Source organism: Physella acuta, unplaced genomic scaffold, assembly GCF_028476545.2.
Source record: "Physella acuta isolate Inbredline_101_S28 unplaced genomic scaffold, ASM2847654v3 ptg000325l, whole genome shotgun sequence".
Lineage (NCBI taxonomy): Eukaryota > Metazoa > Mollusca > Gastropoda > Physidae > Physella > Physella acuta.
The window spans coordinates 804,657-832,305 of record NW_026731844.1 but is presented as its reverse complement, the minus strand read 5'-3'; the positions used below and the strand labels follow the sequence as shown (position 1 = coordinate 832,305).

Sequence of the window (27,649 nt, the reverse complement as noted above, 5' to 3'; positions counted from 1 at the left end):
TTTTTTCTCCCGTCCTTTGATCAGGTTTAGGGAATTATTGCTACATACCCCAGGGACTTAAGAAAAAAATGCCATCAATCACCCCATGAAGATCTACTCATGTCTTACATTTTCGCAATTCTCTATATACAAAGAATAAAAAAAAAATACCAAATTGACGGTCAGAATATCACAGCCTAAATGAACTTCCTGAGTACGGCTTTATTGACAAGTCTCCCGTTTTATCCTTTACTCTGGTGACTGGAGGTGCGACTAACGAGGTATTAGATGTATGTATGGCGTGTAGACGGTAGTATGGTACACAACTTGTATGCTAGTTTTCAGATGTATCCATTTCTTTAGACATAGAGTATTCGAGCTATCAACACATAACTTAACTAGCCAGTATTTGAGCTATCAACACATTACTTTACCAGCCAGTATTTGAGCTCTCAACACATTACTTAACTAGCCAGTATTCGAGCTATCAACACATAACTTAACTAGCCAGTATTCGAGCTATCAACACATAACTTAACTAGCCAGTATTTGAGCTATCAACACATAACTTAACAAGTCAGTATTCGAGCTATCAACACATAACTTTACCATCCCGTATTCGAGCTATTAACCCATAACTTTACTAGCCAGTATTTGAGCTCTCAACACATTACTTAACCAGCAAGTATTCGAACTATCAACATATAACTTTAATACCAGCCAGTATTCGAGCTATCGATACATAACTTTACCAGCAAGTATTTGAGCTATCAAGACATTACTTTACCAGCCAGTATTCAATAACTCTACCCGCCAGTATTTGAGCTATCAACACATAACTTTACCCGCCAGTATTCGAGCTATCAATACATAACTTTACTAGCCAGTATTCAAGCTATCAACACATACCTTTACCAACCAGTATTCGATAACTTTACCAGCCAGTATTCGATAACTTTACCAGCCAGTATTCGAGCTATCAATATATAACTTTACTAGCCAGTATTCAAGCTATCAACACATAACTTTACCAACCAGTATTCGATAACTTTACCAACCAGTATTCGATAACTTTACCAGCCAGTATTCGAGCTATGATGTATGTTTTACAGACGGAGAACTCGAGCTTCCATGTGTACACGTGCGAGCCAGGAGCCGAGCACGAGGTGATCATCAGCGAAGTGTTCCCTTACGTCCTGTTCGGCCTGTACTCAGTGCTCCCCGCCACCCTGCTGATATTCCTGAACGCTCTGCTGGCCAGGGTTCTCTACGTCAGCAGGAGGGCACTGCTGACCCGGCCAGAGAGGGCACGTCAGAGGGACGAAGGCCAGCTGCAGGCCCGATGTAACTACGTCACAATTCTACTCATGGCCCTGTCTATATCATGGCTCATTTTAACATGCCCCCACACCATCTTTAAGATGGTGGAGCATCCGCCTACTACATCAGAGGAAGAAGGGAAGCAGTTGTTGCTTAACGTAAGTAGGCTTCTAACTAGCTTATGTGTCGCATGGTATGGTTACATTGTGTGCTTGTCGTATGTAATAGAAGTTCGGGGCATTATACACTGTCGAATATGTAAGTCAGTTATTCCGTCTTTGAGATATTTTATGACACAGTTAAAGATAAACATTTGCGAATGCATAATAAAATGTGAGCAAAACATTCTTTGTACCTGATAACAAGGTCTAAATTTCACAAAATATGATTTTCGCAAACCAGTACAATTAGATTTTTCGTCTAATGTCGATAAAAGATTTATGTTCCCAAGACGAAGTAAAATTTTTGATATACCAAGACGGAGTAAAATTTTTGGTGTACCCAGACGAAATAAGATTTTTGGTGTACCCAGACGAAATAAGATTTTTGGTGTACCCAGACGAAATAAGATTTTTGGTGTACCCAGACGAAATAAGATTTTTGGTGTACCCAGACGAAATAAGATTTTTGGTGTACCCAGACGAAATAAGATTTTTGGTGTACCCAGACGAAATAAGATTTTAGATGTACCCAGACGAAATAAGATTTTTGGTGTACCCAGACGAAATAAGATTTTTGGTGTACCCAGACGAAATAAGATTTTTGGTGTACCCAGACGAAATAAGATTTTTGGTGTACCCAGACGAAATAAGATTTTTGGTGTACCCAGACGAAATAAGATTTTTGGTGTACCCAGACGAAATAAGATTTTTGGTGTACCCAGACGAAATAAGATTTTTGGTGTACCCAGACGAAATAAGATTTTTGGTGTACCCAGACGAAATAAGATTTTTGATGTACCAAGACGAAATAAGATTTTAGATGTACCCAGACGAAATAAGATTTTTGGTGTACCCAGACGAAATAAGATTTTTGATGTACCCAGACGAAATAAGATTTTTGGTGTACCCAGACGAAATAAGATTTTTGGAGTACCGACGACAAAATGAGATGCACTTTATTAATATATAGCCTATCTACACTTAAAAGTGCAGTCATTTACATGAGATGCGCTTTATTAATATATAGCCTATCTACACTTAAAAGTGCTGTCATTTACATGAGATGCGCTTTATTAATATATAGCCTATCTACACTTAAAAGTGCTGTCATTTACATGAGATGCGCTTTATTAATATATAGCCTATCTACACTTAAAAGTGCTGTCATTTACGTCTTGAGACACACTTATACACTTCTTCAGGTTAAAACTATTTTTGCTAACACATGAAATAGTTAAGTGTGACAAAGAAGATTAAATTAAGCCCAGTCCCATAGAAGCAACACTCTTCTATACCAAAGTTAAGCCTCCGCACAGACAAAATACTGGTCAAATTAATAGGATAAACAGAGGTTTTTTAAAGGAAAACAACAACAACAATTTTTGAGTGAAAATCTTTTTTCGACCGAGGGTCGTGTTGCAAGTATCTAGGTCAAAACAGTTATTCCTAGCAAGCAATATTAAAAAAAAATATAAATATAAAATCCAATCAATGAAAATGGAACAATACATTATCATTTGCTGTTAAAGAAAAAAATAAACCGGGAGTGATCTCCCCTAATTTTTCTGGAATATTCTTATATAACACTACGGGGGATGGCAACTCGGGATATAGACATGATTTTTAATTACTTAAACTTTTAAAAAAAGAATAGAACCTCGTAGAAAAAAGAAATGCGCACCAAGCGAACGCCAAGCAAAATGCGTATAATAGTGCGGAATATTATTAGTACTTTATAAATTCACATGTGTTTTTTGAGAAATCGGAAAATTTCCGGTCAACGGAAATTACTCAGAATTTGACAGAAGGTAGAGAATTAGATCTTTTACTTACATGTGAAATTTAATTTGTCTATCTGAAATAGTACTCAAGTTATAGGCTTTTGAAAAATTGAAAGTAGAAAAAGTTCCACTTCCGGTTATCGGAAATCGGTGAAAAGTTGATAAGGATCTACAAATTTGATATAATACTTAAATATGAAATTTCATCAACAAAGCTGTAACGGTACTCAAGTTATCGTGTTTACAGACAGACACACACACACACAGACATTCGGACAAGATTGCAAAACTATGTTTTTCCGACTCAGGGAGGTGTAAAACGTCGCGATATGCAAAAATCTCGGTTTTATTTTTGCACGATTACAACACTTTCTCTATACTTTGTATGCGAGAAAGTAAAAATTAGAAATTATTAGCCTCTCTGTTAACAGTTATGAATGCCCCTGAAACGTTCAATAAAAGAAAGCGTCAAACGAAATCTGAGCAGCGATGTTAGGAAACCTCTCGTATTTATCAGACAGACAAATAACAGACATCAGACAGACAAATAACAGACAACGGACACAAAAACAGTTTTGCTGTATAATAGATAAGAACAAACTGATGCTAGCTAATTAGTCAGTTTCTACTTACAACTATGTCTACATAAAACTCGGCAGGAGGGAACTAAGGACTGATGTCAAGTTGTCAATGGCAACGTATGTTATGTTATTAACGAGTTGTTTTCTGGTGTAAGAACAGGTAGGTTACACTTAGTGATGCACTCGGAATAACAAACTTTAATGAGTAGAAATGTAGGACAAAATGACTTTCTGGTGTAAGAACAGGTAGGTTATACATAATCATGCACTCTGAATAACAAACTTTAATGAGTAGAAATGTAGGACAAATGAACAAGATAATGAAGAAAAGATAGCCAGCTATTGTAGAGTAAGAGAGGAGCAATCATTAACTAATACGCTGGTGATGGGTTAAGCTCCCAACAATCTCTCTCGTAAATATCGACCCTCGAGTACAGACCCTCCAACACTAATGATTTTAGCGAGATCAGGATGGATTAGCCATACATTACTGTGGCTCTGTAGCAGACCCTGGCCATACATTGTCCCGAAAGACACTTTCCCTTGTGTCTATGGTCCACATCCTGGCCGTCCATTGTCCATTCCCTTGTGTCTATGGCCCAGATCCTGGCCGTCCATTGTCCATTCCCTTGTGTCTATGGTCAACATCCTGGCCGTCCATTGTCCATTCCTTTGTGTCTATGGCCCACATCCTGGCCGTCCATTGTCCATTCCCTTGTGTCTATGGCCCAGATCCTGGCCGTCCATTGTCCATTCCCTTGTGTCTATGGCCCACATCCTGGCCGTCCATTGTCCATTCCTTTGTGTCTATGGCCCAGATCCTGGCCGTCCATTGTCCATTCCCTTGTGTCTATGGCCCAGATCCTGGCCGTCCATTGTCCATTCCTTTGTGTCTATGGCCCAGATCCTGGCCGTCCATTGTCCATTCCTTTGTGTCTATGGCCCAGATCCTGGCCGTCCATTGTCCATTCCCTTGTGTCTATGGCCCACATCCTGGCCGTCCATTGTCCATTCCTTTGTGTCTATGGCCCAGATCCTGGCCGTCCATTGTCCATTCCCTTGTGTCTATGGCCCAGATCCTGGCCGTCCATTGTCCATTCCCTTGTGTCTATGGTCCACATCCTGGCCGTCCATTGTCCATTCCTTTGTGTCTATGGCCCACATCCTGGCCGTCCATTGTCCATTCCCTGGTGTCTATGGCCCACATCCTGGCCGTCCATTGTGCATTCCCTTGTGACTATGGTCCAGATCCTGGCCGTCCATTGTCCATTCCCTTGTGTCTATGACCCAGATCCTGGCCGTCCATTGTCCATTCCCTTGTGTCTATGGCCCAGATCCTGGCCGTCCATTGTCCATTCCCTTGTGTCTATGGTCCACATCCTGGCCGTCCATTGTCCATTCCTTTGTGTCTATGGCCCACATCCTGGCCGTCCATTGTCCATTCCCTGGTGTCTATGGCCCACATCCTGGCCGTCCATTGTCCATTCCCTTGTGACTATGGTCCAGATCCTGGCCGTCCATTGTCCATTCCCTTGTGTCTATGACCCAGATCCTGGCCGTCCATTGTCCATTCCCTTGTGTCTATGGCCCAGATCCTGGCCGTCCATTGTCCATTCCCTTGTGTCTATGGCCCACATCCTGGCCGACCATTGTCCATTCCTTTGTGTCTATGACCCAGATCCTGGCCGTCCATTCCCTTGTGTCTATGGCCCAGATCCTGGCCGTCCATTGTCCATTCCCTTGTGTCTATGGCCCACATCCTGGCCGTCCATTGTCCATTCCTTTGTGTCTATGGCCCAGATCCTGGCCGTCCATTGTCCATTCCCTTGTGTCTATGGCCCAGATCCTGACCGTCCATTGTCCATTCCCTTGTGTCTATGGCCCACATCCTGGCCGTCCATTGTCCATTCCCTTGTGTCTATGGCCCAGATCCTGGCCGTCCATTGTCCATTCCCTTGTGACTATGGTCCAGATCCTGGCCGTACATTGTCCATTCCCTTGTGTCTATGACCCAGATCCTGGCCGTCCATTGTCCATTCCCTTGTGTCTTTGGCCCAGATCCTGGCCGTCCATTGTCCATTCCCTTGTGTCTATGGCCCACATCCTGGCCGTCCATTGTCCATTCCCTTGTGTCTATGGCCCACATCCTGGCCGTCCATTGTCCATTCCCTTGTGTCTATGGTCAACATCCTGGCCGTCCATTGTCCATTCCTTTGTGTCTATGGCCCACATCCTGGCCGTCCATTGTCCATTCCCTTGTGTCTATGGCCCAGGTCCTGGCCGTCCATTGTCCATTCCCTTGTGTCTATGGCCCACATCCTGGCCGTCCATTGTCCATTCCTTTGTGTCTATGGCCCAGATCCTGGCCGTCCATTGTCCATTCCCTTGTGTCTATGGCCCAGATCCTGGCCGTCCATTGTCCATTCCTTTGTGTCTATGGCCCAGATCCTGGCCGTCCATTGTCCATTCCTTTGTGTCTATGGCCCAGATCCTGGCCGTCCATTGTCCATTCCCTTGTGTCTATGGCCCACATCCTGGCCGTCCATTGTCCATTCCTTTGTGTCTATGGCCCAGATCCTGGCCGTCCATTGTCCATTCCCTTGTGTCTATGGCCCAGATCCTGGCCGTCCATTGTCCATTCCCTTGTGTCTATGGTCCACATCCTGGCCGTCCATTGTCCATTCCTTTGTGTCTATGGCCCACATCCTGGCCGTCCATTGTCCATTCCCTGGTGTCTATGGCCCACATCCTGGCCGTCCATTGTCCATTCCCTTGTGACTATGGTCCAGATCCTGGCCGTCCATTGTCCATTCCCTTGTGTCTATGACCCAGATCCTGGCCGTCCATTGTCCATTCCCTTGTGTCTATGGCCCAGATCCTGGCCGTCCATTGTCCATTCCCTTGTGTCTATGGCCCACATCCTGGCCGACCATTGTCCATTCCTTTGTGTCTATGACCCAGATCCTGGCCGTCCATTCCCTTGTGTCTATGGCCCAGATCCTGGCCGTCCATTGTCCATTCCCTTGTGTCTATGGCCCACATCCTGGCCGTCCATTGTCCATTCCTTTGTGTCTATGGCCCAGATCCTGGCCGTCCATTGTCCATTCCCTTGTGTCTATGGCCCAGATCCTGACCGTCCATTGTCCATTCCCTTGTGTCTATGGCCCACATCCTGGCCGTCCATTGTCCATTCCCTTGTGTCTATGGCCCAGATCCTGGCCGTCCATTGTCCATTCCCTTGTGACTATGGTCCAGATCCTGGCCGTACATTGTCCATTCCCTTGTGTCTATGACCCAGATCCTGGCCGTCCATTGTCCATTCCCTTGTGTCTTTGGCCCAGATCCTGGCCGTCCATTGTCCATTCCCTTGTGTCTATGGCCCACATCCTGGCCGTCCATTGTCCATTCCCTTGTGTCTATGGCCCACATCCTGGCCGTCCATTGTCCATTCCCTTGCCTATAGTGCAGACCCAGGCCTTACATAGTCCCGTAAGACTTTCCTAATGTCTAATCGATTCTTCACTAGATTGAAGGCATCGAATAACCATAAAACTTCAGCTTTAGTTTGATTGATATAATTTAGGAAGAGGGCCCAACATGTTTTATTATTTAAGGTGTATAGTTTCGCTGTCTGTCTATGTATCTATCTATCTATCTGACAAGAACGCTGTAGAGAAAACACAAGCAAAATAAAAACATGCACAGTAATTCGAAAAACGAAGTATGACGCGGTCACATTTAGCTTAGAGCAAGCCGGAGAGTGTACGCAATTGTATGACGTCATTGATTTTCGAGTAAACAGGAAATTTTGTCTAATCTAGGTGGTTTGCGTGAATTCTTCGGGTAGGGGCGAAGCCCCACCCCCGCGTAAGAACGTCTGAGCCCCCCCCCCCCCCCCCGCCCCAACTCAAAAGAAATGTCGTAATCGATACTCTATAATAAAATTATCGCCTAATTAAGGTGTCTAATCTAAAAAGTGGTTTTCTTGCAATTTCTTTAATGCAATTCTTCGGGTAGTGGCTAAGCGCGACACCAGTGTTTCTTTCAGACTTTTTCCTCCCCGGAGAGGGGTGGGGGTAATTGAAATTTTCGGGGGCGGGGGTAGAATTTTCGGGGAGGGGGGCGGACACTGGAAAAAGTATATAATTATATTTCGTTGAATGGGACGGTAGACATGTTTTTTTGGGGGTGGGGGGTGGGGGGTGGGGTGGTTTCCTCATCGATACTCTATAATAAAATTACCGCCTAATTAATGTGTCTAATCTAAAAAGTGGTTTTCTTGCAATTTCTTTAATGCAATTCTTCGGGTAGTGGCTAAGCGCGACACCAGTGGGTTGGGGGGTGGGTGGGGGGGGGGGGTGGGGGGTGGTGTGTGGGGGGGGGGGGGTGGGTGGGTTGGTTTTAGTTTAGAGAAAAGAGACAGCACTATCAACCTAGCGCCCGGTGTATCCTTCCTCAACGGGCCATTTTTCTCGTTATGTAAGGTGTATACTATTAATATCGGATAAATGTGGTATGAAATATATGAAGAATAAGATAAAAGTGTATTTCATTTAAGTTTTAGAAAGCCTTATTTTTATAAACTCTTCTGACGTATGTAAACTGAACTGCAACAAGAAACCAACATAATTTTTCCATTCATTGTGTAGTCAAAAGTCTTCGTCGTATGACGAACTCATGTTAGACTGTCTTATTTCCCTTACGCTCTACACTGTTTAATGTGCTAATACAGGCTTGACTTGCGTCTCCTGCGCTCATCTTTCAATGTCCAGACCACAATCTTACAATCCAATGTTGTTAAAAATATGACACCTTAATGTCGAGATAACAATCTTACAACCAAATGTCGAGACGACAGTCATACAACCCAATGTCGAGATGACAAACTTACAAACTAATGTTAAGTCGACAAACTTACAATCCATATTCTAACACCTTTCACCCGGTCAAAAAATGGGCGTCAAGTCTTCACATCTGGTCATGTATACTCTTCCAACAAAACTTTTTTTCGAACTAAACATTTTGTTCAAGTGAGCGAGGCAGTCAGACAAGAAATTAATTATAATGTCTTCCAGACAACCCCCCCCCCCCCCACCAGACAGCCTATGTTAGGCTTCAAATTTTAAACACTGTTTTCAATACACCCCGTCTAATCAATCCTCTCAAGTTGTTTATGTTTGTGTCAAGATCAACTAACTCACCCCATGACTTCCATTAGACTAAATACATTTTTACATATACACAGAAAATTTCAGCTCAACATCAAAGGGTCTGGCCGAAGTAGCATTAGAGTAATGATAAACGCATATAAATCAAGTTCTAACACATTTCTGCTTTATCTCAGTGCATTAAATGCCATCCTTCGTATAGGCTCACGAGGCTTGAAACGGCATAATCTAATCAAGACTTTATCAAGTGTCAATAACATCTGGGCTTATTTTAAGTTTGTGAATATTGGACAACATAATTCATTGAATAGTTGGTACTTTGCTATAAGCATCATCACAATGTACACATTAATTGTCATTTGACGCTCTGTTGCTGCTAATTTTTAAATTTACAAACCAACAAATAACTTATGGAATAGTATTAAACTCCATTGCAATAAAAACACTTTAAAATTTGTTTGAACGTACACACAGGAATATTTACATGGATATTGTTACAAAAGAAAATAATCTGTGGTATGTAAAAATAGTGAGCTGGCTGTTAAAAATATCACATTAGTTTAATCATCTCGGGTGATCGTAACGAGACAAATACCGGCGTATTTTGACGCACGAATCGATAGGAATGACAAGTTAAAATTGTTCATGTCCGGGGATGCATACAGCTTAAACTGAAAATAGCAGCACTGCAGTTTGTTGTCTCAAAAGACAGAGGAAAGGTGGCTTCTGTCTGGTTTTCTTCTTGGTTTGAAGATTACAAGGACAGAAGATTAAAAGATCAGAAAATTAAAAGGAAAGGTTATTTAAGGATTAATGGTAATGATAGCATTGCTGCCTTAATGCATATGTATGGTGCTAATAACCGATAGTAGCGATTACACGGACCTGGTCTATTAACAAGACGGGTTGTGTTCAAGTATACACACAAAGTTTAAATCTCATTATAATCTTTATAGTACGCTCTTTTAAATCGTACAAGCATTGACAACAACTTGCAACTTTTTTTTTACTTTCTCTTAGATCTATATACAAAGTATAGAGAAAGTCTTGTAATCGTGCAAAAAAAAAAAAAAAAAATCGAGATTTTTGCAAATCTCGACGTCGAGATTTTTGCAAATCTCGACGTTTTACACCTCACTGATACGGAAAAACATAATTTTGCAATCTTGTCCGTATGTCTGTGTGTATGTGTGTGTGTCTGTCTGTGTGTCTGTAAACACGATAACTTGAGTGCCGTTACAGCTAGGTTGATGAAATTTCATAATATAAGTATTTTATCAAAATCGTAGATCCGTATCAACTTTTGAGCGATTTCCGATAACCGGAAGTGGTATTTTTTAAACTTTGAATTTTTCAAAAGCCTATAACTTGAGTACTATTTCAGATAGATAAATGAAATTTCCCACGTAAGTAAAAGATCTAATTCTCTACCTTCTGTCAAATTTTGAGTAATTTCCGTTGACCGGAAGTACTAATTTACGCTATTTCCGATTTCTCAAAAACTAATCAAAATTTATAAAGTACTAATAATATACCGCACTATTATGCACATTTTATTTGGCGTTCACTGGTGTGCAATTCTTTTTTCTACGAGATTTTATTCTATTTTAAAGAAGTTTAAGTATTTAAAATGGATTAAAAATCATGTCTATATCCCGAGTTCCCATCGCCTGTTTTTTTATATAAGAATATTCGAGAAAGTTTAGGGGAGATCATTCCCGGTTTATATTCGATAGAAAATAAAGTTATATAAGTTTTCACCGCCGTGGCGTTTTGGCAAGAAAAACATCGAAAACAGTCTAAAGACTAGTGTAATATACACGCACTCAGAATACTATCCTTTTAAAGGCTGTTTTTTTCTTATTTGCCACCGTGATCATTGGTCCGATAAAATGTAATTTTGGCCCGAAAAAGTGGACATTATTATGCCTATGTAACAAGATTTATTTCGGTTCAGTGCTGGACTGGAGTGTTCTAGTGGCCCGGAGAAAAAAAAGCCATTTCCGACTTTAATTTTCTAAAATTACCGCACCGCTACTGGCGGCCCACTGGGATTCTCCCCCTTGTCCCCGACGGCTCAGTTCACCACTGTTTCGGTTCTCTAGAATTTGTTCTGAAAAAACGCCGGAACCCAACTGTCTGGTTTACAGCCAGAAGTATGATCTCATTCCAATATAGTCAGATCCACATACCATGATCTCAGTCCAATAATTTCTGGTCCACATCCCATGATCTCAGTCCAATAATTTCTGGTCCATATCCCATGATCTCAGTCCAATATAGTCGTCCACATCCCTAGCTCTCAGTCAAATAATTTTTGGTCCACATCCCATGATCTCAGTCCAATAATTTCTGGTCCACATCCCATGATCTCAGTCCAATAATTTCTGGTCCATATCCCATGATCTCAGTCCAATAATTTCTGGTCCACATCCCATGATCTCAGTCCAATAAATTCTGGTCCACATCCCATGATCTCAGTCCAATAACTTCTGGTCCACATCCCTTGTTCTCAGTCCAATAATTTCTGGTCCACATCCCTTGATCTCAGTCCAATAATTTCTGGTCCACATCCCATGATCTCAGTCCAATAATTTCTGGTCCACATCCCATGATCTCAGTCCAATAATTTCTGGTCCACATCCCATGTTCTCAGTCCAATAATTTCTGGTCCACATCCCATGTTCTCAGTCCAATAATTTCTGGTCCACATCCCACGATCTCAGTCCAATAATTTCTGGTCCACATCCCATGTTCTCAGTCCAATAATTTCTGGTCCACATCCCATGTTCTCAGTCCAATAATTTCTGGTCCACATCCCATGATCTCAGTCCAATAATTTCTGGTCCACATCCCATGTTCTCAGTCCAATAATTTCTGGTCCACATCCCATGTTCTCAGTCCAATAATTTCTGGTCCACATCCCATGTTCTCAGTCCAATAATTTCTGGTCCACATCCCATGTTCTCAGTCCAATAATTTCTGGTCCACATCCCATGTTCTCAGTCCAATAATTTCTGGTCCACATCCCATGATCTCAGTCCAATAATTTCTGGTCCACATCCCATGTTCTCAGTCCAATTATTTCTGGTTCACATCCCATGATCTAAGTCAAATAATTTCTGGTCCACATCCCATGATCTCAGTCCAATAATTTCTGGTCCACATCCCATGATCTCAGTCCAATAATTTCTGGTCCACATCCCATGTTCTCAGTCCAATAATTTTTGGTCCACATCCCATGTTCTCAGTCCAATAATTTCTGGTCCACATCCCATGATCTCAGTCCAATTATTTCTGGTCCACATCCCATGATCTCAGTCCAATAACTTCTTGTCCACATCCCATGATCTCAGTCCAATAATGACTGGTCCACATACCATGATCTCAGTCCAATAACTTCTGATCCACATCCCTTGTTCTCAGTCCAATAACTTCTGGTCCACATCCCTTGTTCTCAGTCCAATAATTTCTGGTCCACATCCCTTGATCTCAGTCCAATAATTTCTGGTCCACATCCCATGTTCTCAATCCAATAATTTCTGGTCCACATCCCATGATCTCAGTCCAATAATGTCTGGTCCACATCCCATGTTCTCAGTCCAATAATTTCTGGTCCACATCCCATGATCTCAGTCCAATAATTTCTGGTCCACATACCATGATCTGAGTCCAATAATGCCCTGTCCTTATCCCTATTTTAACACACCGAACACGTCGTGTCACTATCTGACTACCGAGTCAGTCAATGAACGCGGCATTAACCACAGGACAATACGGCTGTGGTTTTATCACCTTGTAAAACATGTCTGCTTCAGTGACGACACCACGTGGCTATTGAGTTTTTAAGAAACGATACATTGTAGTTTGTACTAGTTTATAACTGGATCTTCTTTTTCTTACATAATCCTGTATGTCTAACCAATATCAATGGGAGGATAGTAGTAGAGGTTAGCTTAAATAAGACTTAGTCTTAAACTGACATTTAAAAAAGGCGACAAGAAAAAAAAAACTTTGAACACTAGGTCACTTAGTAGATTGACAAACCGCACAACACAGAATGGTAGCAGGTTTTTACTATTGTTTCATATTGTTCAGCGCATGGCTTACATTTATACTTTAATTTTTTTTTTAGTTTAATTAATCAAATAGTTTTTATTTTTATATATTTATACACAACTTAAATCAAATTTAGTTGATTACATTAATAAAACTGAAATTTCGGTTTTATTCTTCAGGTTGTGTTTTTTATACTTCTCTACACCAACCACTCCATCAATTTCTTCCTCTACTGCGCGCTAACGAAAGGTTTTCGCCGAGAGGTGGCGAAAATGGCGTCAAGCGTCAAGTCCTTCACGTGTGCTTTATCAGACTCCTGCTGCTGCTGTTTCCGGCAGCGGGGTCGGAACCTGGACGGGAGTGTGAGCGACAACCACCAGTGCCACACAGATAGCGTCATGCCCCTGCTGGAGCAGATCGAGCTCAAGTACAGGCAGACCGTGGTGCACAACGGGGTAGACCACGGCGCTAAGCCGATCACGGTGGTTTAAAAGCTCGAACTTTGAAATGTTTCGTGATACCGGTTAAAAGAAACAAAACAATATCATCTTAGCTCTGGACTTTTCAACATGAAAGCTTTTAAGGTTATCAAAGACAAAAGTCGGTAATGGTCAAAGTAAAACAAAACCATCTTCTAGTTTTCATTCATCGTTATAAACCTGTTTAAACCTTGTAAAATCTAAAAGCTATACAACGTTTTCAAATAAGGTACTGGTTGAATTAAAAAAAAAAAGTAATCTTCCAGCGGTGAACGTCAGCACCGTATTTTACCTGGTCAAGTGGAAGAAGAAAGCTATATAAGGTTATCTCGGCTATCAGCTCAATCTTAATCAACCAGCCAGCGCGCCACTCACGGCCTTCAAACATACCGCCGTGGGTAGACACAGCGCACGGACCTTGGCTCTACATTTTTACACCGAAAACAGGAAAAACGTCGACCTCCTAAAACGGATTCTTTCATTTATTTTGCTTCTACAATTAGGAGAAAGTTAAAAGCTTTTCCGGTGTGAACTGATACACGTGACAGTAGTTAAACAAGAGATGACGGCCATGTAATACATCCAGCGCCCCCGCCCCCCAACATGTTTGTATTACTCACCTGGTGAATGTAATACATCCAGCGCCCCCGCCCTAACATGTTTGTATTACTCACCTGGTGAATGTAATAAATCCAGCGCCCCCCTAACCCGTGTGCACTACTCACCAGGTGAATATAATACATCCAGCGCCCCTACCCCACCCCGACCTGTTTGTACTACTCACCTGGCGAATCTTCTCCAAGGCCATAGTGAAGATGAAAGCGATGGTGTAGAGTTCTGTCCAAGTAGGGATCTGCTTCAGACGGTCAAGTATGACATAGCAGTAGATGATGAGAAACACAACATAACCGATCTGAAAAATAGCGTTACACAAATCACACCATGAGGTTGTAACCCCCCCCCCCCCCCTATCTTTGTGTTCATTCATTTATTTTATATTATCAGCTCATCCAACCATTTTACTATTTGAATGTTTGCATTCATTATTAAAATAAAATAAAAGTAGAGTAGACTTAAATACATCCAACATTGTGTGTACACGAGAGAAAGACACGGTGCAGAGAGCAATACAAGTTTGTGTGACTAGGCAATAGTTGCCCGTGTTTTTTGTTTACAAAGTCCCTTCATTGATTTTCACGAAACCAACTAACGTAACGCAAAATAACGCAACTAGGCTACCAGGATAGTTTTAAATATTCATCGTTTTCCACTATAGTAGGTCTGTTCATTGTTCTAATAAAGCTAATCCACCAGTTTTAAGTACATACTTCAGGGAAAAATGGGGTTAACTTGTTATTTTTTCCCCCAGGGATTAATTATAAGAGGTAACCGTATTAAATTAAATTTCTAGTGCATGACCCCAAGTAATGAAAGATCCAGTTTCTCTCAGCCCGAAAAAACCAACGTGAATATTAGACGCCAGGGGAATTAAGGGGCTACGTTAAAAAAAAAATGGCAGGCAAGCCTCATGGGAATTACAGCTGTGACCTACTTAGGTCGAGTCATTTTTATTTTGACATTGTATAATTCCTTATATGGAATGATGGTGTAACACCTGGGGTTTTTCCACTGACTTATTAAGGTGTTTGAGACATAGAAAATTTCCATTAAAATCTGATTGAATGATTCTGATCAGATGATTATCCCAACCAATGGCGACATGAGTTGAGGATAACCTCCCCTGTCACAGAAGTCTTTAATTGCCCCGCACACTCGCAACACGAGGCAGTTTATCTTGACCTGGCAGTCTACGAGGCAGTTTTACCTTAGTCAGGCAGCCGTCCATATTGTCCGGCTATAGACTCTGACCATTTGAACGTGAGAGTACTTAAGACCTGTGTGTGCCTTGCTTTCTTCAGTTGATTTAGTCTTCTAGTTTAATATTACTTGTCGCTAAGTAAGTCTAGAAACTACAGCAGTGTTGTGTGGCCTGTAGCTGTTCTTTAGACAGTGTAGAAATCTGTGATAGTGTTTTTTCCTACATTGTGTAAGTTGGGTTTTTGATATTTTATACATTAAATATTTTATCTAGTTCATCTTTGTTTTCTGCCTCAATTGAGTTCGCTGATTAAAAGGTCGTATGTAGATTGGATGAGTGTTAATTACAATAGTACCACTAGCTTCCCTAGACATTAAATTCGAGCCCTAGTGGGTCGTTGTGTTAAGTGTTCATCCACTTAGGCCGTAAGGCATTTGCATATGACCCCGAAAAAAGAATCCGGGGACGTTCTCCTTCTATTTAGCTGATAGATAGGTTAACGTTACAAAGTGGGGGCTCGTCCGGGATTTAATCTGTCGTTCCAGTTGTTGGTTATATCAGTTGAATACTAAGTTTAGTCTGGTCTAGTTGTTTTTTTATCCAGTGTAGCGCCGTGGTCTTACAACGCGCGCTCAGGCTAGAGTATCTAGGTCAAATAAGCAGACGTGTCACGTCCTACATTTAGAGGTCAAGTACACGGCCCAACGCTGTGTATTAATTTAAAGAATCTAGGCTTGTTGTGATTTTCAAGTAGTGTTATGGAGTCTTTTTTGGCTAATCCTACTGTTGAAGATGTAGAAAAGTTGAGTAGAAAAGTTTTGGTTAGTGTTGTTAAGGAATTGAAATTGGATTATTCTGTTACGCAGAAGTCAGAGGTGTTGAGAGATAAAATTGTTGTTCATTTCATTAATGAAGGAGTATTTGACGAAAGTTTGTTAGCTAGTGTGTTGCTCCGCGAGGAGAAATCTATAGAAGAGAGGGAGCTTCTATTAAAAGAAAAGGAGTTTGAAACTAAAAGTGCTCTAGAGAAACAGGAGTTAGAGGCTAAAATTGCTTTAGATAAGAGGAGGTTGGAATTAGAGTTTGGTCAAGTTAGTGATGTCACTTCTCCGGTAGATCCAAAAAAGTTGTCGGTAGGGCAAGTGATTGCCAAATTTGGGAAATTAGTTCCGAAATTTGATGAAACAGATTTGGTCGTTTTCTTTAACTCGTTTGAGAGTTTAGCGAAGACATGTGAATGGCCCGAAACTTCCATTACTGCTTTATTGAGCTCTGTCCTTACTGGGAAAGCTGCAAAAACATACCAGGCACTCTCTCACGACGTTCAAAATAACTATAGTTTGGTCAAAACTGCCATTTTAAAGGCCTACGCACTGACGCCCGAGGCCTATCGGACAAAATTCCGAACACTCCGCAAGTTACCCACACAATCATATGTGGAATTTCTCTTTGAAAAGGAGAAAATATTCTCAAGGTGGCTACACTCTGAGGAAGTTTCTGAGTTTGAGAAACTCAGGTCACTTATCCTAAGGGAAGAATTCCTATCGTCCCTGCCTGAAGAGATACGACTACACATTCTGGATAACAAGATAACTGACATCCAGAAGGCTGCTGAGTCGGCTGACACATATATGTTGGTGCATAAGAAACCACCAGTGTCAGGAAACCGCCTCAACCCCGTGCTTCCCCTTTTTGGCAGCAATCCTCCTGTTGGCCAACACGTGAAGGCATTACAGTCCAGAGAGAAACCAAGATCAACTCTCAATCGTCGAGCAGTATGCCAGTTCTGCAAAAGGCCTGGTCATCTTGTCAAGGACTGTTACAAACGTCGTCAATATAACAGAGAGGTGGTGCGTACTTCTGCGCACTATGCTCTATCCCCTCAAGCAGCCAGTTCAACTATGAACTCTAGAATTCTAAAGGACTCTAACCCTAAGTGTCCGCAAGAAGGTAGTCAAGTCTCCACACATTATGTGCAGTCACATTTTGACTGTTCTCGCCACCATCCAGTTTCTTCCGAGTCTACCGATCTCGAGGGATCGAGAAAAGTTGACTTTTCATCTTTTATTGCTGAAGCCCTCATTAGCAAACCAGGTGATCCGTTGTCTCAGCGGAATATCACCGTCCTAAGAGACACAGGAGCGTCACAATCACTCCTTTTGAAAAGTTCAATGGACATTACACCAGAGACGAACACCGGAAAGATTTCCATTATCCAGGGAGTGGGGACAAAATCTACTGTCGTCCCTCTACACAAGTTTGCCCTGAAACATCATCTCGTCGAAGGTGAGGTCATTTTAGGTGTGATAGATAGTATTCCTGTCCCAGGAGTACACCTACTTCTAGGGAATGACCTTGCGGGAAGCAAAGTATACCCCTGTACGGTTTCAGACCCTTTGTCAACAGTTCCAGATAATGATAATGAACTGTATCCTGCATGTGCGGTGACAAGAAGCCAGACCAAACAATTGGCTGACACAACGTCTGAACCACATCTACCATCATCGTCAAGAAATTCGACTCCCAAACTGGAGTCTATGCTTCCAGAAAACACAAGCCTGGGCTTACCCCTGAGAATATCTCAGGAAGACATCATTAAAGCTCAACAAGTCGACGCGGAACTCCAAGCAACGGTCGAAAAATCTCTATCATCTGACGATGGAGAATATTTCTCCGAGAACGGCCTCTTCTTTCGTCGCGCTATACCAGTGATTGCCTCACCAGCCGAACCATGGTTGGGTAAAAACCAGCTGTGGGTCCCTCCACCTTATCGGCATGAAATACTTAAGCTGGCACATGACCATCCAATGTCAGCGCACCCAGGTGTCACTAAAACGACGGCGAAGATCAAAGAACTGTTCTTTTGGCCCAAAATGAGAAAAGATGTGTCGCGTTACTGTAGAAGTTGCACGAACTGTCAGTTGGCCGGAAAGCCAAACCAGACAATTCCTAAGGCCCCTTTGAGTCCGATTCCTGTATTAGAAGAACCTTTTTCTAAAATCGTCATGGACTGTGTAGGTCCCTTGCCTAAAACCAAGGCGGGCAACGAGTACCTACTTACCTTTATGTGTTCAAGTACCCGTTTTCCCGAGGCGATTCCCTTACGGAACATTAAGGCAAAGACTGTAGTCAGAGCCATGACCCGGTTCTTCACTACCTTTGGATTACCTAGAATCGTGCAAACAGATCAAGGCAGCAACTTCACCAGTCACCATTTTCAGGAAGCGCTAGCCAAGCTAGGCGTTACCCACATCACCAGCTCAGCCTACCACCCTCAGTCTCAAGGCGTACTTGAGAGGTTCCACCAAACCCTCAAAACCATGCTAAGGACATTCGCTAACAGTAACACCCAATGGGATGAGTCTGTTCCTTGGATTATTTTCGCCGCGAGGGACTGTGTCCAGGACTCTTTAGGCTACTCGCCTTTTCAACTTGTGTTTGGACATTCTGTCCGTGGCCCCCTGAAGCTGATTCACGAACGTTGGACAGGTACCAGTGATCATCCAGTGGAAAACTTCGACGATTTTCACGTTCGACTGAAAGCCGTGTGCGAAATGGCTCACAAGAACTTAAGAAAGGCCCAAGTTAGAATGAAAGAACTGTATGATAAGAGTTCTTGTAAACGAACATTCAATCCAGGCGACAAAGTTCTTGTGCTAGTACCTAATCTGAACAATGCGTTATCCTTGAGATATTGTGGACCCTTTACTGTGCATTCAAAATTAAGTGATTTGAACTATGTTGTCAATACGCCCGACAGAAGAAAGAAACAGACAGTGTATCATGTTAACTCACTGAAAAAATATTATGATAATTGTAACAATTTTCAATCCACAGCTAAAATTACCTTACCTGTATGTTCAAATGTTTCTGATGATGTGATACATGATAAATTGAAACCCCCAAAATTGGTAAATTCTTCCTTTTTAGATAATTTGAATGTCCACCTTATGCATTTGTCCACAGAGGAAAGCCATAGATTGTCTCAGTTATTTGAGACATTTCCCTCTATTTTTGGGGATGTCCCCAAAGAAGCGAAGGTTCCACCTCATGATGTAGACGTTGGTGACGCAAATCCCATTAAACAACACCCCTATAGAGTTAACCCGGAAAAAGCTGCTTTGATAAAAGATGAAATTGATTATATGCTCAAGAATGATATCATTGAGCCCAGTTTCAGCAACTGGAGTTCCCCATGTCTCCTAGTCCCGAAAGACGGTGGATCTTTCAGGTTTGTGACCGACTTTAGGAAGGTGAATGCGCTCACCAAAGCTGATTCCTATCCCTTACCTCGGATAGAGGACGTTATTGATAAAGTTGGTCAAGCTAAGATAATTTCCAAAATTGATTTACTTTCAGGATACTGGCAAATCCCCTTATCTGACCGTGCAAAAGAAATATCTGCTTTTGTAACCCCTAATGGTTTTTATAGATACAAACGCATGCCCTTTGGTATGCGAAATGCTGGTCAAACTTTCCAGAGGGTCATTAACTCTGTCATTGCTGACATAGACCAATGTGAGGCCTACATAGATGATATAGTTGTATTTTCTAATACTTTTGAAGAACATATTGTTCAGTTGACTAGCCTTTTTAGAAAATTGTCTGAAGTTAATTTTACTGTAAACTTACATAAAAGTGATTTTTGTAAAGCTTCAATTACCTATTTGGGTTATCAAGTGGGAACGAACCAAGTTCGGCCCATTGAAGCTAAAGTAGATGCTATTGTAAGGTTACCACCTCCCAAAAATTGTAAAGAGATCAAAAAGTTCCTTGGGATGGCTGGTTACTATAGGCGGTTCTGTCAAAACTTTTCAGCTATTGCTGAACCTCTTACTGCATTATTGAAAAAGGGTGTTGAGTTTGAATGGTCAGATAAATGTCAAGAAGCTTTTTTAACTATTAAGTCATTTCTATCTAATGCTCCTGTTATGGCTGCACCAAATTTCAGCAAGCCCTTTAAACTTGCCATTGATGCTAGCAACTTAGCCATTGGCTCAGTCCTATTTCAAGAAGACAACATGGGAATTGACCATCCCATTGCCTTTTTTTCCAGGAAGTTAAATGAAAACCAAAAGAATTATTCTACTATTGAAAAAGAAGCTTTAGCTTTGGTTTTGTCATTACAACATTTTGAAGTCTATGTCTCTTCTTCAACCAATCCAGTCAGAGTGTTTTCTGACCATGATCCCCTGAAATTTACCTCTAAGTTAGGACAGACAAATCAAAGAATATTGAGATGGTGCTTATATTTCCAAAATTTTAATCTGGAAATTTCACACATTAAGGGTAGTGATAATGTTGTGGCTGATTGTTTGTCAAGTATGTAAAATCTTGTTGTACACATTGATCATGTGACATGCTTTGTGGTTCATTAGGACCATAAACAGGTTTTGTTTGAGTGTCACTCATATGAAAATGAGTGGTGTGAGTTAGAATTTTTCAAAATTCCAATCCTGTTGAATATTTTGTTTATTTTCAGGTGAACCTTAATTAAAGGTGGTTTTTGATTATATGTAATCTTTTATAATAATATGTCTCATATGACTCAATTGATATTGTAGCTAGTCATTGAAATAAAGGTCTTACCCTGGCGGGTTTACCACTTTTAATATTCTCATGGAAAAATTGTAATACCCTTTTTTGAGGGATTTTGATGTATAATTACTTTTTGAAGGGTTACTCCCCTTTCACCAATTGTAAAAGTTGGAGTTACTTCCCTTTTATGTTCAGGGATATTTTCATCTGGTGTTATGATTTTGATTGCCTACATTTGTAAAACATTTTTGTTATTTCATTGCCAGATTGGTTCCTTATGTATGTTTTTGTGGAACCTATCTGTCACTTCCAAAAAGGGAGGGGATGTGACCTACTTAGGTCGAGTCATTTTTATTTTGACATTGTATAATTCCTTATATGGAATGATGGTGTAACACCTGGGGTTTTTCCACTGACTTATTAAGGTGTTTGAGACATAGAAAATTTCCATTAAAATCTGATTGAATGATTCTGATCAGATGATTATCCCAACCAATGGCGACATGAGTTGAGGATAACCTCCCCTGTCACAGAAGTCTTTAATTGCCCCGCACACTCGCAACACGAGGCAGTTTATCTTGACCTGGCAGTCTACGAGGCAGTTTTACCTTAGTCAGGCAGCCGTCCATATTGTCCGGCTATAGACTCTGACCATTTGAACGTGAGAGTACTTAAGACCTGTGTGTGCCTTGCTTTCTTCAGTTGATTTAGTCTTCTAGTTTAATATTACTTGTCGCTAAGTAAGTCTAGAAACTACAGCAGTGTTGTGTGGCCTGTAGCTGTTCTTTAGACAGTGTAGAAATCTGTGATAGTGTTTTTTCCTACATTGTGTAAGTTGGGTTTTTGATATTTTATACATTAAATATTTTATCTAGTTCATCTTTGTTTTCTGCCTCAATTGAGTTCGCTGATTAAAAGGTCGTATGTAGATTGGATGAGTGTTAATTACAATAGTACCACTAGCTTCCCTAGACATTAAATTCGAGCCCTAGTGGGTCGTTGTGTTAAGTGTTCATCCACTTAGGCCGTAAGGCATTTGCATATGACCCCGAAAAAAGAATCCGGGGACGTTCTCCTTCTATTTAGCTGATAGATAGGTTAACGTTACACAGCTCATGCAAAGTATGCGCAAATCAATAAATAAACTTAAGGGGCCACTACACTGCAAAAACCAAACTAGCCCACAGCAGAGATAAGCAAGTACTAATATACTATTATTAATAGTTAGCAACTGTAAATAAAAATTCCACATTCTCAGGACCTAATTATGCATGGTTGCCATGGTAACGGCGGCCATCTTGAAAAAAACACCTTTTTTACAAATCTAATGTTTCAATAATGTGAACAAATAATGATGGTTTTATTTCTGTTTATTTAACTAGAACCATTCTAGAGTGTCCAGTAGCAGTTTGTTTTCATTAAAATGTAAAAGAAACATTTTTTTCAATTTTTATAAAAAATGTATCATTCAAAACAAGGCATACAAGTTATGAAATTTCTTAAAAATAAAAATGTACACAATGCACATCATTCTCACATATATAGTTACACCATAAAATGAATAATGAAAAAGTACACCAAGTTTCAAGACATTATCTCTGCAAACAGCTAAAACATTAGAGTTACAATAAGCAAAAATCTTGAAAAAACAAGTTTTGAGAAAATTAACTTTTAAACATTTAAAGTGCCATAAAAAAAAATCTATCAGCAATATCAGGAAGAAACTTTTAGTATTCAAAGTTCAACATAAGCAGTTGAAAAATAAACCATTGCCAACTATAGTTTGCACATTCTTCTGAAGTTTTACCACTTATAATCTTATAGTGGTTTAGTTTGCACAATTCCGCAGTTTACTTGCACTAAAAGTTAAACCTTTCTGATCAACTATTGACATGCGTAGCTGCTATTGTCTTTTTCCCAGACTTACATAAGCTTGATATAGTACATATTTGAACTATAGTTTAATACAAATTTGACAAATAATGTACTAATAATATTCACATACAACTTTAGCTTATGACGACATTCACAATTCTGCTTGAAGAGGGTGAGCTCAATAACTTGACATCATAAGTTATTTATAGTAGATGGGCACTTTGCTGCTGTATTGCTCTTAAGTTCTAGTACAAACAGCATTTATCTTGCTAATAAAAACATAAGCAGCTTTAGTGTACTTACTTAGTAGTATCGCAGCAAAACTTTGGGCAACAGTATGTAAAATGATGAGAGATTCATTGTTTTTTTTTCAAATCCATTCACCAAGTAAACATCTGAATTTTGAGAAACTAACACCACTGTCTTTATAGATAACATGACTCAAATATTGACATCATGATGTAGGTGTATCTAAAGTGAGCTTCTTGTAAACCATGAGGTCAAATTTACATTTCACGACATCAAATTTCCTTGCGGAAAGCCCAAAGTTTTATCCACAATGCTTGCACAGTCCTAATTGTGGCATATCTTCTGGATATGTAGATGTCAGCAAGCAAATAATGTAAGGGACAGTTATATTTCTTGATTCTTGTTTGCAGTCAAAACTGATTTGGGTTCACACACAACCAGCTTTTTTGGCATTCATTGTTGGAATTGTTGGACTGTAAAATAAAAATAAAAGAACAACTTTTATTTAAATTTAAAATGTTAATAATATACATAACTAGAATGGCTAATATTAGCAGTAACTCATCCTATTGTAACAACCTAATAATGTCATAGTCAACAAAATTGTATTTTGAAAAACTAATCATAATGAATAGTCAATAGGGCTTATATTGACCATAGATCAAAACACAAGGAATAAATCTAACCATAAATTTAGAAAACTGCTTATACTAAAATTTAACCAATATTTATATTTTAGTCAATATTCAGCAAACACAGATGTTAATTTCTAAAACTACTATCAACTAGAATCTAGATCTAGACTATTCTAGACTAGATCTAGAAAATTCTAGATCTAGGTCTACTAGATTCGTGGGTCGTTATGACTGGGTTCTACAGTTTCATTTATTTAAAAATAGTAATTGACAAGCGTGTTTAACATTGGTAAATAGTTAACTAAATTAATTCTCATAAAGGAATTAAGCTGTACTACTAGACAACATATTAGTAGATTTAGAAACTAATGTCAGCGCGTCAGTCAGTGAAGTATCGCTGTGTGGCATGGCGACTTCACTAGATCTAGATTTAGCGTCTAGTTATTAAAAAAAATTACCTTCAAATTTCTTTCGCTGAAAAATGTACTCCTGTCATGGTATCTGTTATTTCGAGCAATAACTGCATTATTTACACGCCATGTTGAAAACAAATGGTTTGTTATTGCAAAAATTGATGTGAAGACAATCACGTAGCCATGTTTGTTTGTTGACAAAAATCCGTCGAACTCGATCACTGCGCATGCGCAGAAAGGTCATTACTAAGGTACGGCTTGAGAATACAAATCGGACCAATGAAATCGCTTGATTTGCGAAATCTTTTATTGAAATATCACATTTGCAAGTAAAATAACTGTATTCGAATGTAGAGTATCGTTTACGGCTCAAACAGACGAAAAAAATGATATATAATATACTATATTTTTCTTTATAGTTGCTTTATAAAAATCAACTCAAAATTTCAGGTATTTGATTAAAAAGTTGATTTTTTAAGCAGAGGGTGGTGTCTTTAAAATTATAATTAAAATAGAAAAATGTATCGTACAAGTATACTTGAAACTGTTTTCGATTCTAGGAATATGAAATTTATTAAAACATCAATTTCCTAAAAATATTTTTTTCCAAGTTTAATTAGCATTTTTTACATGTAGAGGCCCCTTAAATTAAAATTCTATTGTCTATAATCAACAACTGATTTATTAAGCTCACTTTCGGAGATTAACGTATATATATATATATATATATATATATATATATATATATATATATATATATATATATATATATATATATATATATATATATATATATATATATATATATATATATATATATAAGCAATGTATAATCACACACGTATTTTCCCTGCTCTAGAAAAGTAACGTACTACACTGATAAAGATGTCTATGTGAAACCTAATGTGGTTGCTTCAATTAGTAGTGGTCCGTAGGCCCGTCTTAGTGTACGGGTGTAAAGGGAACTCGCTTGGGATCGGGATGACAGCAGGGGCTTTAAATCTAACAAACATTATTACCACCGACCAATTACTTTTAGCTCACCGCGTTAAACTAACATAAGCTTCTTTAATCCAAAGTCATGCAATCAGGTTACAGTTAAAAAATATTTATACACAATAGTTATGAAAAGTTTAAATATTTAAACAATACTGTTCCTAAAGACAAACAACCACATATTTTAAAAGCCTGGTGTATTATTCAGAAGTTTCTCTTGTTCAATTGTTTTTGCGGTATGTTGTTGCAAGTGCTAATAAAAACAATTAGATGCATCATTTATATCAACTATCCCAGTGTTGTAGTTCGGTGAGAAGTTGGGGGGGGGGGGGGGGAGGGGGAGAGAAAGGGGGTGTATACACTGTATTGTCCGAGGGCCTAAATTACGGTTAATTAAAATGGCATAATGTTAAATTGACACGAGCAAACGTTTGGATGTAAATATTGAAATCAAGCAATATAATTCATACAGCTATAAAGGTTAAGTAAGTCAGATACTAGCCGATAATTGTACAAAGTAACCGACTGTCCATGGAGCAGATGAAGTAGAGCTTATTTGTTTATTAGAGACGTCGGCATAGGGAGGGTCTATGTGGTCAGCACTGTGCCGAGACATTTGACTTGGGTCAGTTACTCAAAAGAGCTGGGTGTAACAAACCCGAGAACCGAACTCGAGACTTCCAGCTCAGCAATGGCGTGTTGTACCACACGTTGACGGAGGTTTAGCTCTAACCTCACTAGCGCTCTCTACTCAATCATTTTGAAACTTTTCATCCTGTGTTATCATAACATCTGGCATAATAAACATTTGGTTCTGTATCATCTGAGTATTACTTGTTTATTTTACAGTTTCGGTGTTGACTCTATGATGATGGTAATAACTGAGGTAATTAATGAGATCTTTTTTAAAAAGGTCAGAATAGAATTTTACTTGTGATTTAGTATCGAACACGGACAAAAAACATTATTTAACGAGAAAAATGTCTTTCTTCGTGTATTTCTTTACCATCCTTCAAAACAATCGATAGCGTGGTGAGTGAAACCATAAATCAATTTTAACCATTATCAATAAACATATTTACCTAGGGTGTAAAGCTAGAAAATACAAGAGATATGGACAAAGTGTTCTGAAGTATTGCTTTAATCGGCGATTAAACTCTGAAGTATTGATCTCTGGATGTACGCGTTATAATAGGCATATGGCCATCATTCCCATGACGATTTTTTTTAGGTAAACAAAAAACGTTGCCTCTACGTAAAAAGAAATAAGAAGATTTCCATATTTTAAAAATTTTAATATTAAATTTGTAAAGTGTAAAAAGCTTAAATTTTCCCCCCAGAAATATTCAGCAAAGATGTTAATTAACAACGGCGTCATTTTTTTACAAGGGTTTTCTTAAAACATAATGTCTGTGAGTTTGTTTGCAGGTTTGTAGTCAACTGATGTAACATAATTTTGACCCATCTCTAATGGAAGGATTTTTTCCCCAAACGTAGCGCATAATTGGGTTTCAATTTTAAGTGCGAATAATTATTTAAAAAAGATATAATTAGACATGTAATCAGATATCAAAAAATAATTTTAATAATCAAAGAGAGGATTAAGACTCCATCTGTCAGGTGAGCTGGTGTTAACGTGTGCTGATCACAAATTGTAGAGTCGATGAGGATGTTAGGGGCAGATACAACTCTTTTATCACAATGATGGGGTGTAAAACAAACTTTTTGTCAGGACGGAGTGGGTACAATTAGTAAAAATTTAAAGCTTGAAATCGACAATTTTAAAGCTAAAAAGTAGAAAATACAAGCAAAAAAACCCCACAAAAACTTTATAATAACAAGCTTTTTAAATGCACTCAAACTATAAAAAAAAGAGGTCATAAAATGAACAGAAAAAAAAAAAAATTCCGGCGCGACTAAGTAATTTTTAATTCTAAATTTCTGTTTTATTGCATTAAAACGCCTATTATAAAAAATTAAGTTTGTTTTATTTTCATAAGGATAATGATAAAACTTGAACATTTTGAATGCCACTCCACGGGTGTAATTTAAACTACGAACACATTTCATTAATTACCGACAAACAAGAATAGAATGTAAAGACAATACTAACCGCATGCGCCCAGAATTTCGTGATTGGAGCATTGTAGAATTCATACACCTTTTTCCCCATCCGCAGCGGGCTCTTCTTTTTCCTAAACGGCATGTGTGAGAAAATGGTGGAGTCCAGAGCCCCATTACTGCCATCGATACTTCCAATTGTTCCGTTTTCTTTGAGAGGACTTTGTTGGTTGGTGCCGGAGATAGGGTCCGCCATGTCTTCATTGTAGTTGTAGTCCTGAAACGGTAACACGGAACAGAGTTATCTAACCTGCCTTTCATTAACACACTAGGCATGCTGCCCTGCTTTGCTTAGGCTTTCGAAAACATTGAGAATTTGAATGCTTAATTAATTCGCCCGAGGGTCGGTCTACGACCTCAAGAGTTATGAAGAGGTTCCTCCGTGGACATTTTTTTTCGATTTATAGCTCATATAAGGTACCGGTCAGTCGAGGTCAGTTTTGACCCATCATCGTAGACTTTTCGGCCAACCGGC

The 27,649-nt window shown here is 39.6% G+C and overlaps 1 protein-coding gene across 7 annotated transcripts in view; it reads right to left on the bottom strand.

The window, feature by feature from the left end:
* LOC131940662 (transient receptor potential cation channel subfamily M member 3) overlaps positions 1-27,649 on the bottom strand; it is a 128,901-nt gene that overhangs the window by 19,069 nt on the left and 82,183 nt on the right. For all 7 annotated transcript variants that reach the window (XM_059299380.1, XM_059299379.1, XM_059299381.1 and 4 more), the window contains 2 exons: positions 27,167-27,391; positions 14,313-14,441 (listed from right to left, as the gene is read on the bottom strand). In XM_059299380.1, the coding sequence (XP_059155363.1) occupies positions 14,313-14,441; positions 27,167-27,391 (354 nt within the window). The remainder of the gene's footprint in view (positions 1-14,312; positions 14,442-27,166; positions 27,392-27,649) is intronic.